The 13,942-nt window shown below is 52.8% G+C and overlaps 1 protein-coding gene across 1 annotated transcript; it reads right to left on the reverse strand.

The window, feature by feature from the left end:
• Nucleotides 1–7,197: 7,197 nt before the first annotated feature.
• Nucleotides 7,198–8,134, reverse strand: EI90DRAFT_3291987 (uncharacterized protein; the record flags this gene model as incomplete). The annotated part of the gene is made up of 4 exons (XM_039067310.1): nt 7,198–7,338; nt 7,492–7,796; nt 7,835–7,931; nt 7,973–8,134. 4 exons carry the CDS (start codon nt 8,132–8,134, stop codon nt 7,198–7,200), a joined length of 705 nt encoding a protein of 234 aa, XP_038911789.1.
• Nucleotides 8,135–13,942: the final 5,808 nt, after the last annotated feature.

Genomic DNA, 13,942 nt, shown 5'->3' on the forward strand with positions numbered 1-13,942 from the left:
TAGTTGATTTCGAACTACAGTACAAGCATTAGTTACAAGCTGTATATAAGTGCTAGGGAACTGAATAGGGAATAAGTCGCCAGATCTCGCAGAGATTGCAGGCAGAGAAAAGAAGGAGGAAAACAAACAAGAAGCATGTGTTCAAGACAGCGAAGGTCAAATGTGACCTTTGCCATGAGATAACAAGGTGCGGCGAAACATGGGACAGAAGGTCGTGGCACTCTGCGCCGCTAGGTCATTCAACGACAATTAGGAGAGGGGTTGTGGAGAGGTGGCAGGAAGGGGTTAGATGGTGACGGGCAGCGAGTGGAGTGTGCAGGGAGTGTTTGGGCATGGGAGAAGGTCGGGGAGGAGGTCATCTGACCCCAGGGAATGCCGGGTCATGACAGTATCCCCCTCTTAGGACTGAACCCTTGAAGTCCCAAGGAACTGGCATGGGAACCGGTTCAGCTGAGCCTGAAATTTTGGTTCCACCGGCGCGGTGATCGAACTTACCACCACAACACTTCCATCCTCATGGCTCCCAAGAAAAATCCAGTGGATATAAGGACATGGAGCAAGGAGGACATCGTCGATCAGTCCGATGATGATGTAGAGCTGATGGAACAGAAGCAGGCAGAGAGGTTGCAGCGTTGCAGGGCTGAGATTGCATGTCATGAGGCCCAACAACAGGAGGAGGTGGCCAGCCCTCGAGCTGAGGCTGCACGTCTCGCCACTGAGGAGGAGAGGCGATCGAAGGCGTCAGATGTGGTCGCAGGCAAGGTGGGTACCCCGATCAGTGTGATCTTTGCCAGGAACCCTTACTGATCGTCCTGATCAAAGTGTCCTGCTGCTACATCAGTGGCGGGGGAAGGACTGCCCCCCTGTGAACGTTGCATGAAGAGAGGCGTGGAGTGTGTTAAAGGCAACAGCGATTGTGGCGTCTGCGCCGCATGTCAGAAGTCCAGGCAGAAGTGCGTACGTGGAGCGGGGATGCCTCAATCTATGAAGCGACCTCATATCAAAGCGCCAAAAGGAGAGGGGTCAACAATGGATGTGGATGATGTGGAGACGGAGGAAGATGAGGTGGTCAACGACAAAGACAGGATCTATGATGTGCTTTGCGACATCCATCAAGCGATCTCTGGTCTAACCGCCATGGCAGGGCGATTGTTGGAACATGTTTGTGACACTGAAGAGAGGTGGTTGATGGAGGCGAGGGCGAGGCACGAGACGAGGGAAGCAGGGGAGAGGGAGGCAAGCGTGACGGGGTCTAGGGTTGATCATCCTGCGACGTCTACTTCCAACTCCTACTCCACTTTGTTCTTACATGATCCTTAAGCACAATCCATCCATTCCGTCCCGTGCCTTAGGCGCAATTTGGTCCCGGCTTATCCGGGTATCATGAGTGAAAGTCCACAACGAGGTCTGAAGCATGACCAAGTTCGGTCACGGGGAGCCACTCAGTCTCTTCTGTAGTCCCTTCGTAACCATCCCAACGTATGAGGTACAACAGCTTGCAGCTTTGCCAGCGATCGATTTTAGAGTCGAGGATCTTGGCGATCTCATATTCGAGTTTGCTGTCGATTTTGATTGGCGGTGGTGGCGGCTGCATGCAGTTTGGGATGGGGTTGGGGACAGCAGGCTCAAGTTGGGAGACATGAAAGACTGGGTGCACAGCCTTCATGGTGTTGGGGAGGCGGAGAGTACGAGAATGAGAACCTGGCTGTGCGATGATCTCGAACAGCCCAAGGTTCTTATCGGCGAGCTTTGCCGAAGGCCTAGTGGTGCGGAAGTACTTGGCCTTCATGAATGCAGAGCTGCCAATGTCGAACGGGGGAGCAGGTAGCTGTCGAGCATCCACAGGGCCTTGGTAACGTTGCTGTGTGTGGTTCATTTCCTCATGTAGGAATTGGTGGAGAGAGTCAAGATCGACCGAGTACTCCTGGGCTCATGCCGAAGTCAGATCTCGCACAGGGTGTACGGCAAGGTTTGGGTGGTAACCTTTGTTCGTGAAGAACGGTGAAACACCAGTTGTAGCATTCAGCACGTTATTGTAGGCGAACTCCACCAGAGGCAGGAGCTCGGACCAATTGTCCTGCTGGTAGTTACAATAGACGCGCAGATACTGCTCCAGTGTTTGGTTCATTCGTTCTCGGTCTGACCGTCGCCTTTGGGATGGTAACCCGAGGTGAAGTGTAGGTGAATGTCCAGAGCCTTGCCAAGGGAGCGGAAGAAGTGGGAGACGAATTCTGAACCCCTATCAGAGGTTATGTGGGATGGAATGCCGTGCTTGGAGAAGATGTGAAGGAGGAACAACTTCGCTAACTCCGGGGCTGTTATGGTATCGGTCGTTGGCACGAAGATGCACTGCTTTGATAGCCGGTCGACAATAACCAAGATAGCTAGCTGGTTGAGCAAGCCATATGGCTTGTGTCGTGGGGCCTTAGCATGGGTGCAAGCCGTACAGGAGGACACATAGTCCTTGACGAACGTGCGGATGCCCGGCCAGGTGTACTCTCGGTGTAACAGATCCAAGGTTCAGTTCTGCCTGAAGTGGCCAGAGAGCGGGTGGTCATGCTTATACCTCAGGATGTGAAGCCGGAGGTTGTTGGCATCGGGGACGTAGATTCAGTTGTCTAGCCGTAATAGGCCATCTACATCTTGAGACCAACAGGAGTCCTCTGGGATCGGGCTGGCAAGGTAGTCAGCGATGGCGGGATCAGCGGGGAGGGTGGCTAGGATGTCTTTGTGGATGGTGTCGACATCGACGAGGGAGCTCGCTCATAGCACGGGTTTGGCGAGGTATGTAGCTCTTAGGGAGGATGCAAGCTGCTCCTGCATGAACACCGGTCAGAAATTCTGAGGGTTTACACGAGTGTAGTCCCTATCCCCCTCTTTGGGGTAGACGTCCCAGCGTCTAGTCAATGCATCTGGTTTCGTGCTGAGTCTTCCTGGGCAGAAACAGACAACCAAGTTAAATTGAGAGAGAAACTCAGACCAATGAGCCTGGCGGCGCGTTAGGAGCTTCGTGGTGCAGAAGTATTCCAAATTCTTGTGGTCAGTAACCACATCGACAGGGGTACCGGAGCCTTCCAAATAATGCTGCCACCCTCGGAATGCTTCATAGATTGCTAGAAGCTCCTTGTCATGGGTGTCATAGTTGAGTTCCGGCGCCGTCAATGTCCTCGAATGAAAAGCAACAGGGTGTCAGGGCTCGGTCCTCGATCAGGGACAGCCCGACCTCAGGCCTAGGTGTGTGCGGTGTTCCGGGTGGTTGGGCGCTAGACCCTGTCCTTAGCTCCTCAAACTCACTGAAGGGACTAAGCGGGGATTGAGTTGAGAAGAAGGGTAAGTTTCCCTATTCCCCGCTTGGCTACTATAAAAAGGAAGTGTACTGTACAGTTCATAACGTGACTCCGGGTAGAAGCTGAGCATGTTCCCGCGACTCGGAAAAGGTGTCACATGGGTTAAGGCGAGTTGCTCGCCTTAACCCACGTGATTTTTCCCGTGGGCTCACATGCGGGCTGAAGTTGTGAGAGGTATGTAGGGATGGGGAGGTCTGGGAAGGTGGTTCTGGGGTGTGGTTGGGTGCCCTGACAGCGGGGTCAGGGGCCGATCCCTGACACAGGGTGTATCTCGTCATCTGCACGGCAGATAGAGATAATGCCTGAAATTGCGTAATCGGAGGCGTCAGTTTCAACTATGATTGGCATGTCAGGAACCCAATGGGTCAAATGGGGGTGGAAGTGAAGGCATCCTTAAGTCGTTGGAAAGCCAAATGACAATCGTCAGTGAATACCCAGGGGGCCCCCTTTCGGGTGAGCCGGGTCAGTGGTACCACAATATCGGAATACTTGTGGATGAATTGCCAATAGAAATTAGTGAATCCCAAGAAGGACTGAATGTCCTTTACCTTACAGGGTTCGGGCCAATCTTGGATGGCCTTCACCTTCTCTGAAGACATGGCAAGTCCACTAGGAGAAAGTACGTACCCTAGGTACTCCGTAGTCTCGGTATGGAACTCACATTTCTTCGGGTTGGCAAATAGCCTGTGCTGTCGAAGCCTTTGGAGGACTTCCTGGACATGCTCCTCATGGGAGGCTTCATCCTCAGAGTACACTAGGATATCATCCAGGTATACAACAACACATACGTCTAGGAGGTCGGCGAAGATAGAGTTGACGAACCGCTGGAACGCCGCAGGTGTGTTTGTAAGCCCGAATGGCATAACTAGCCACTCGTAGGAACCATAGCGGGTTCAGAACGAGGTCTTCCACTTGTTGCCTGCAGCGATGCGCACAAGGTGGTAGGCATGCCGCAGGTCGAGTTTTGTATAGACCTTCGCTTGGCTCAGGGCATCTAGCAGGTCTGCTATGCGAGGCAGCGGGTATCTATCTTTCTTTGTAATCCGATTGAGGCCCCTGAAATCCACGCAAAGACAGAGCGATCCATCTTTCTTGCAGACGAAGAGCACCGGTGCAGCATGAGCCGATGAAGACGGCCTAATGAAGCCGGTTGCCAGGTGCTCATCTAGGAATGCTCGAAGAGCCTCAAGTTCGGTCGGGGATAGGGAATACAGGGTTCCCAATGGGGGGTGCACACCTTCCTCTAGCTCGATCTTCAGGTCGAACTCACGATGTGGCGCCAGAGTGTTAGCCTTGCTTTTGCTAAACACATTGGCGAATTCGTGATAGACCTTCGGTATGGCATCGAGGTCGGCAGGCTCGGACAAGGTGGATGAGCGCAGCTCGCTCGCTTGGGACGGGATGCTCAGGCTGAAGGTTACAGAACCTTTGAGTCGGGCAGCGTGGACAAATGCTGCAGGGCTGACTAACTTGATCAAAGGAGCCTGGCGGTCGGGATTTCTTGGTGTGTCTTTGGATATGGGAACCGATGTGTCCGCTGGAGGGACAGCATTTGGCAATGGTTCAGGAGAGCTCTGGGGGATCGGACTGGATTGTTCAGACATCTGGAAAGTTAAACTGCTCTTTACCCAGTCAATCAACGGATTGTATCAGGCAAGCCAGTTATGTCCAAGGACGATAGCACAAGAGCCATCCAATGGGGTGACAAAGAATGTCATCGGGGTGACATCACCAGTAATAAAATGGATGGGGAGGTTGACGGCGCGAGTTATCACATTGTTTGTGGTGCCATCGAATAAGTGGAGCTGCATAGGGGTTACGGTATAGGTCGGGATCTTTATTTTATTAATCAGTTTTGTATCAATAAAACAGTCAGAGGAACCAGAATCTATGAGAGCGGAGAAAACAATGGAGGGATCACATTTGTCTGGAGAAAGTAGACCATCAGGAGAGAACATATCCGAATGGGAGACAGAAGTCCCGGAAGTGGAAAACAAAGGAAAGCTGGGGGCATTCCCCCTTGAACTAGGAAATCGACCATCAATGGAACAAAAGGAAACTGGGACAGAGAAAGAATTGGGGCTGGAGAGGGCAGACACGTTCAAGTGCACCTCCCTCTGCGCACGAACCGGTTGACCGCAACCGTCTGATTGTGCGTGGTCCGGATGGTTGCTGGCTAATTTTTTGGGTCAGACAACAAGTCTGACTCCAGTTCAGGCATTGTAACAGGGAATTTATCCCAACATCACACAGGCTCACAGGGGGGACAGTGATCTCCTGCCAGCCTCTGTCAGGGCCCGGCCTCGGACTCGGAGGCTCCCTGACCTCAACCCCCATCTAACCTGTCCTCACACTATGCGGGGTATGAGATGTATAGTAAAAGGAAAGATAATATATACACTTGCCTATGCGGGGCATGAGATGAGAAGAAGGGTAAAGGTCTCATCTCCCTGCATGGTTGCTATATAAAGGAATGGGTCACATGCCCACAACTATACAGCTCCTAGAGTTGTGTAGTGTGACCCGGAGGGAACATCCAGGTGGCAGTGCCCAGTAAGCATGGGAACGTTCTGGCCCAGAACTGTGGCTGTGACCCGTGGGAACATTCTGGGCGAGCTGCTCGCTCAGAAAGTTCCCACGCTATCCCATGCGCGCGCGTGTACACAACACACAAAGGCAACAACAAGGCAACAGTCAAAGAATAAAAGGGGGTAAAGTAGGTGGGGAGTCTGGGGCACCCTAAGGCAGGGTGCTGAACCCTGACACTCTCTCAATCTCACCAAAGGTCCTTGTAGTATGGTGTTGTATAGTTGTGGCTGTGCAGTCACGGGACTACCCCAACTACACTCACCAATGTATATACATGAAAGAATGAAAGAGCAGTGTTTTGTAGTGCAAGGGTTTATCCCTGCAACATACAGGCCTAGCTCTTGATTGCAGTCCCTTGCAATCTCCAAAAAAAGAAACAAAAGAAAGTCCCAACTTGTCAGGGCACATCCGCCCGACCCGGCCCCACTTCACCCGGTACCCCGCCACCCAGCCTTCTCTTACCTCCTCCCCCCTTCCTCTTTCTTTCTTTCTCCATTCCATTCCCTCTTCATTTATTTCACTTTCTCTTTATTTTCTCTTTATTCTACACGGACGACCTTTCCTTGTATCAATGTACCATTGACCCACCCAGAGCGTGCTCACGACACGCCCAGCCCAGGTGCCTCAGGCGACCCCCACTACGTCCAGCTCGCGCGTTCACAGCGGATGCCCTCGGGATCCCCCACAGGGACACCTGGGTGACTATGGCTGTATGTGAGGATGACGTGGCACCCATCATGTGACCTAAGCCGCATGTATATAAACATACCTGAAGTGGGAACCGAAGAAGTAGCCTTCTTCTCACCCTTTTCCACTTCAGTCCGAGTGGCCAGGGACTGTCTCCTGAGCCGGGCCCGCCAGTACGCACGCCCGCTCCACACCCCACGAGACTTCTAGTGTCGGGCATCTCACCCGGGCCTCCTCTACCCCGGACACATCCCTGACACAACTCCGCACGGTGTTAAATGCCATGTTACCTCTAAACCTTCCCACACAATCTCAATGTGCGCGCTCAACTCCATCCTGCTCCGTCCTGCTCCGTCCTGCTCCATACAGTCTCTCCTATCCTCACGACAAAAACCTCCTAAATCGCAGCTTTCCAGTGATACCAATTTCGCCCAAGTTGGCCCAGTATATGATGAAATTGCAACCGCGGAAGTCAACATGCGGTGCGAAGGCGTGAGAAGATTCCGGTAGCTCGCCCAGAACAAGCGCGCGCGCGCGCTCAACAAGTCCTCCCTCCTTCGGCACTCAATCCAACTCAGCCCTCAACCCTCATCACATCACCACTCATCATCTGGAAACTACACCCAAAACTCGCGCTACCATGCATGCCACTGGAGAACCACCAGGCGAATGGGAGGATTGGGCACAGTAGTACGCCCAGATTCCACTCCCATTGCTAACCCGCATGTGCACGATACTAACTTCGTTCACATCGGCATAGAATTCCGCAGATCCGACTCGCAACCGACTTCGACTGGAACTCAGACTCAGTCAAACACGGATGTTTGACTGGCGTCCTTGCGTGCCTGTGCTCAGCGTCATTGCGTACTGGACTGGACTCGTCTTTGGCTGGGGTGTCGTGCGACTCGTGCGACTCGTGCGCGGGCTCGGAATCGTCATCAGAAGCGGGGAGACCGAAGCTAGGGCCGGGAGGCCTTAGCTCTTTGAACTTGAACTCCATTCTCATATCGAATACAACGGCTCGGGTTGGGGTTGCCACGATAGGCACGCGCATGGGCTCGGGATCGACGTCGGACGACAAACTGGTGCTAAGGCCGGGAGGCCTTAGCTCTTTTGGCTTGAGCTTGATGCACTCTGGCGCCGTGAGATCGGGTACGGTCGCAGCATCGCATTCTGTGCTTGGGGGACTTCAACGTAATTCACGACGTCACCGTCTGGCGACTCCAGCGCGAAAACTCGGGGAAAATCGAATAGAAAGTGGAAGGAATGTGGGTTTATTGTGTGAAGACTCGAACAAAGGTCGCCTGGCTAGGGGAAGGGGTTCGAATGTCGCGATATCGAGGACTAACGACGCCTCCGACTCGGGAAAACTCTGAGAAACGGTGGAACTTCGAATGTCGAAGCCATCCTGTGCCCCATCGTAGGGTCCGCCAGGAGGACTCAGCGTAGTCTTGAGTGGCAACAGCCACGGCAACTGGTGTCAACTTGCACAACTCGCGCGGACCACTCATGGATCCCAAACGCGAACTGCTTCTCCTGTGCCCTATCGTAGGATCCTCCAGGAGAGCAACGATCACACGCCCCTACACCCATCTGTGGGATTTATGAGGGGGAATCAGCAATATGACGTGTTTTTCTCTTGACTCCGATGCTCGCATCTTTAGTTCGACTTGTTCCTCTTGTAAACTTTTGTACTCAGCGTGTAAAATCGTCGATATGCGGTGTAGAATTAGCTCAGACAGAAATGATGATGTGGTTTCGCATGTAAGAATAAGCGCACATGTCGCATTTGTTGAAAAATCGTAAGAACGATGTGAAAACTTGGAAGAATGTTGTCTGGCTGGGGAAAGGGGGTCGTGAATTGTGTCATCGATGACTAGCGGCACGTCAAACTCGGGTAAAACTTGAAAGACTCGGTGAAACTCCAACATCGCGAATAAATGGTGTCCTCCTGTGCCCTATCATAGGATCCGCCAGGGGGAACAACCATTGGCTTAGTGATAACAAAGGAACTCCTGTGCCCCATCTTGGGATCCGCCAGGCAGTTCAATCAAACAGTGCTGGTGTGTATTTGCACAACTTGTGCGGACCACTCATGGATCCCAAACACAAGCTCCTGTGCCCTATCATAGGATCCGCCAGGAGGGGACTCATTTCCCTTGGCAACGACAAACACACCCCTGTGCCCCATCTTGGGATCCGCCAGGAGATGCAGCCATGGTGACTTGTGAACTCTATTCCAGAATGCGTGGATCTTCGTTAAAACTTTGTCTCTTCTTGTAATCTTGTAATCAGCGATGTAGTAGTCGATGTCCACAGGTGAATCAAGCTCAGAACAGAAAATGATGGCGATGTTGCATGAAAGAAAAAGATGATGTCCGCATGGCAGAAAACTGTATCAATCCCCCCTGTAAGGACCACCACTGTTGTAACAGGGAATTTATCCCAATGTCACACAGGCTCACAGGGGGGACAGTAATCTCCTGCCTGCCTCTCTCAATCTCACCAAAGGTCCTTGTGATACGGTGTTGTATAGTTGTGGCTGTGCAGTCACGGGACTACCCCAACTACACTCGCCAATGTATATACATGAAAGAATGAAAGAGCAGTGTTTTGTAGTGCAAAGGTTTATCCCTGCAACAGCGTTGCCACCTTGGCTGCTCTAGCCTTGGAAGCGCTAGAGCCAGCCTTGTAGCAATCCTTCACTACATGACCGGCCTTTCCACAGAACATACAAAGCTTATTATCGAAGCGGTGTTGGCGCTCTTCCTTCGTGAGCCTGCCATTTTTGTCGAGTTTTGCGGCAAGGTCGGGTTTTGGTTTGCTGTTGGACTCCTTGTCCTTCGGCGTTTTGTTACTAGGGTTGGGTGGGGGGTCGGAAGGGCGTTGGTGTTTTGCGGGAGAGGATTTATGTGGCAATTTGTCGTTAGCATCATGAACGGGCTTGTTGCGCCACTCAGTCTGAACCTTACGATCCCAGTAGTGGCCATCAATATCTTCGGCTAGGTCTCATAAGTCGTATAACGACGTGGGCTTACCAAAACGAGTGATCTCGTCCTTAATTCGATTGGGTAATCCACGATAGAACATGGCACGGAGGGCCCCTTTGCTGAAATTATCCAACTTGCCTGCATAGCGGTTGAATTCGATCACGTATTTACCAATTCGCTGCCCATCCTTCATCATGAGGTTAAACAACAATTCCTCAGCCTTGCCGATAGGGTCGTGCGGGCCGAAATTGCGCTCCAACTCGTGCACAAACCTTTCCCAGTCGTTCATCCATTGTGGTTCTCGACCTAGGCGATGGCTGCAGAGGAGGTCGGGCTTGAATAGGTCAAGGGCTGGCCCCTTTAGGTATGACACTGCATACAACACCTTGTCGGATTTGTTGGGGAAGGTGTAGGCTCGAGTTTTGAAATTTACTTCGCATTGAACGAAGAACGTGCGGAGTTTTTTAGGGTCTGATCTGTCGAACTGGTCGGGTTCGCATACCTTTTTACGGGGGGGTTCTCAGTGTGGTGGCAGAGGAGGTGGTGCTGGTGGCGGAGGTGTAGGAATGATCAGGCAGATACTGCGGGTAGTGCAGGTTAGTTCCGAGATTGCTCTGGTGAGCATGAAGTTAACTTTATCCTTCAGGTCGACTTCCTTGGGATTGATTTCCTTGATGTCATCCTCACCATTGTCTTCAGTATCCGCAGTGGCTGCTTCAGCTGCAGCGCCTGAAGTCCTTCTCTCAGTCACTGGTGGTGGCGGAGCCTGAGCTGTTTCCTCGCCCTTGTTAGCACCCTTAAAGTCGTTGTCCAAGTCGCTTTTGCTAGCATCTCGTCGTCGCCTTCTCAGGGTTGAGGAGCATGGGTAGTACTCATCACCCACCATAAAACTCTCAAATTGTCTCTCCTCTGTCCTACCTCTTTCAAATGGCATACTAGAGCTGTAGTCTCTATAAGGCATCGTAGAAGGTCCTGCTGCAGCATTCCTGACCTGCAAGCGAGTCATACATCGTGACATCGTAAGGGCATCAAGAGCGATAGGGAGTTCGAAATACTGTCAGAACCTTGCAAAGCTTTGCTGATGGTAGCCGTAGGCAACCGAACGTTGGCTGCTAGTGGTGAAGGCATCCTACCCACGACCGAGCTTTAGCGAGGAATAACCTCACCGATCTCGAGGTCGAGGCTACTTAGGCAATGGGCCGGGATTTCGGCTTCAACAACTCAGGGAGGAGCGTTGCGCCTCATTCTTGATGTGGTCCCGATACTTTAGAAGGCGGAGGTCTTACAGGGAACAGATGTAAGCTTAGGGGGAAGTTCTAGTTGATTTCAAACTACAGTACAAGCATTAGTTACAAGCTGTATATAAGCGCTAAGGAACTGAATAGGGAATAAGTCGCCAGATCTCATGGAGATTGCAGGCAGAGAAAAGGAGGAAAACAAACAAGAAGCATGTGTTCAAGACAGCGAAGGTCAAATGTGACCTTCGCTGCGAGATAACAAGGTGTGGTGAAACATGGGACAGAAGGTCGCAGCGCTCTGCGCCACTAGGTCGTTCAATGACAATTAGGAGAGGGGTTGTGGAGAGGTGGCGGGAAGGGGTTAGACGGCAACAGGCGGTGAGCGGAGTGTGCGGGGAGTGTTCGGGCGTGGGAGAAGGTTGGGGAGGAGGTCATCTGACCCCAGGTGTCATATCCATACAATCCTGACCTCCGCTCCAGGCTCCCGGAACTCTGAACTCCGACTTCTGGAGCCCTACTTCCATTCTGTCACCTTCTCCTTGCTGACTCCCAAGAGGTTATCCCACCTCTGGCTCCAACACCACCTTCGGTCCGACTCTGGAACATTCCAGGTCCGACCCCAACCTCGACACCTTCCAGATGAGTACACAAAACCTATGCTCCCGACTCCGGACCTCCGCTCCGGAATCCCGTTTGCGTCTCCATCTCCGGAACCTCCGGTCTTAGCTCCGACCTCGGACTTTGACCCCACCTCCGCTTATACCCATTGTATTGGTTAGCTCATTCCATTTAATTACGTTTGCCAATATTCCAGAGTTTAACTTCCGAGTTCGGACTTTCCGGACTTATGTTGGACCTTGCAACTATTGCATTGCTCCATTCAGTTCCGCTATTCTCCCTCATTCCTATTTGGGCTACTGCTTCCTTTCTATTCAGTCAGCTAGCCATTCCCCACTCCCAACCTCCTTCCTTCCTCCTTGGGCCTTGGCCCTTCACTCCTCCTTTGGGAAACACCATTGAGTCAAACCCTTGACCCTCGGTGTTGTTCCTCTTTCCAGCTCCCTTTGTCTCCTTTCGGAGTACCCTCGCTCCTTTTGATTCCGGACCCCTCCTTATATACAATATACACAGTAACTTGTAACCTCAGTCCGAAATCGACCTGAATTCCCCCCAAGAGACTTTCCCCCTGCTAGATCCGAAATTAGGGACCCCTAGGACAACCAGCAATGGCACAGCGCTCCGCCTGAGTCACTGAGGCCGAGGTCCTTCCATGCTAAGTCTCCGATTCCACTCCGGAGTCGTCCGAATCCGCCTGGTTCTAACAGGAACGGAATGTACCGTCCCCAAAACAAGTAAGAACCCATTCATCTATGCTGCCATAATCCTGCCAGAGTGGGGGCACGACCTAAGGGCAATGACCACGCCGTCCCAACGCCTAGCAGAGGAAGCCCAAGGTGCGGAGGCAAAACCGCTGATGCTGGAAGAGCTGGTGCCCGAGCACTACAGAGACTTCTGGGATGTATTCTCGAAGGAAGCCTTCGACGTGCTTCCCCCCCGGAAGCCTTGGGACCATGCCATTGATCTAACCCCAGACGCCAAGCTCCCTAGAGGCAAAACCTTTCCCCTATCCCGACCGGATGTCAGGGCACACCTGCCTGACCCCACACTGTACTGCACTACTCCGCTTCCCCCGCTATCACTCCCTGTCCCTCCTTTCCCATTCTCCCCCTTTCTCTCTATTTCTATTCTACGGTCAATTTCCCTTTTCTCCATGTACCACTACATGCCTAACCCTGCTCCCCTGATCACCACACATGCCACACACACTCCCACCTACTGAGTGGCCACCTCCGGGATCTCCCACAGAGACACCCAGGGAGGTGCGGCTGTGTACGGAGATGATGTGGCTTCCTCCACATGACCCTAGCCGCATGTATATAATAGCACCTGGGGTGGGAACAGAAGCAGCCTTCTTCTCAACTTCCCACTTCAGACTAAAGTGGTTGGGGATGCTCACCCCACAACGGGATCACCGCTATGCACAGCCAACATGTCCCACTGAGTCCCTCGCACTGGGACTTTGCCACTTTCGGAGCTGCCCCTGACAGCAGAAGAAGGCTTCAACCTCATTTCCCCTGCCTCCCCCACCTCTCCCGCCATGGTGACTGAAGAGCAGTATGATGAACTGCTGTCCCAATTCCAAGAGCTCCAGGCCATCGTAGAGAGCCAAGCTCAGACCCAACCCCCACCTGCGCTTGCACCCACCCCCAGACCAAAACCACCTAATTGCTCCCCCCACCCCCTTCTCAGGAGCAACCGAAGACCTTGACCACTTCAAGGCTGAATGCGGCATATACTTCCATGTTCGGGCAGCGGAGTTCCCCGATGCCCTCTCTCAAATCCTCTTTGTCTTGTCTTACATGAAGGGAGGGGCCGCAGGAGCATGGGCGACACAGCGCACAATCACGCTGCTGACAACGGGCTCCCCCAGGCTCACCATGGACAAGTTCAACACGGAACTTGATGCCATGTTCCAAGACCCAAACCATGAGGCTGTCAGGGATGTGTCCAGGATAGAGGGGGTCCGGATGTATCACCCAGCAGAGGGGCCCTCCCAGGGTGTGAACCGGGCATGCATACTGGCAGGTCCAGAAAGGGACAGCAGTCCCTGGCCACTCAGACTGAAGTGGAGAATGTGGGAAGAAGGTTACTTCTTCGGTTCCCACTTCAGGTACATTTATGTACATGCGGCTTGAGTCACATGACAAGTGCCACATCATCCTCAGGGACAGCTGGGGCCATCTGGGTGTCCCCATGGGGGATCCTGAGAGCATCCGCTGCATGCGTGCATGCTGGGCACAGCAGGAAGCTGTCCAGGGTGTGTGGGCCGGACAGGTCAATAGTACATTGATACAAAGGAAAGTGGTCCATGTAGATAGAAGGAATAAACAGGAAGGGAGAGATGAGGAGAATGAAATAAAGAAAGGAGAAGAAAGAGAGAGAAGAAAGAGGGAGGAGGGGGGAAGGAGAGGGATGGACAGCGGGGAGCGGGTGTGGTGTGGCCAGGTGGGTCCGGGTGGACCCAGGTCAG

Source organism: Cantharellus anzutake (genome assembly GCF_015039405.1).
Source record: "Cantharellus anzutake strain C23 chromosome Unknown EI90scaffold_58, whole genome shotgun sequence".
NCBI classification, from domain to species: domain Eukaryota; kingdom Fungi; phylum Basidiomycota; class Agaricomycetes; order Cantharellales; family Hydnaceae; genus Cantharellus; species Cantharellus anzutake.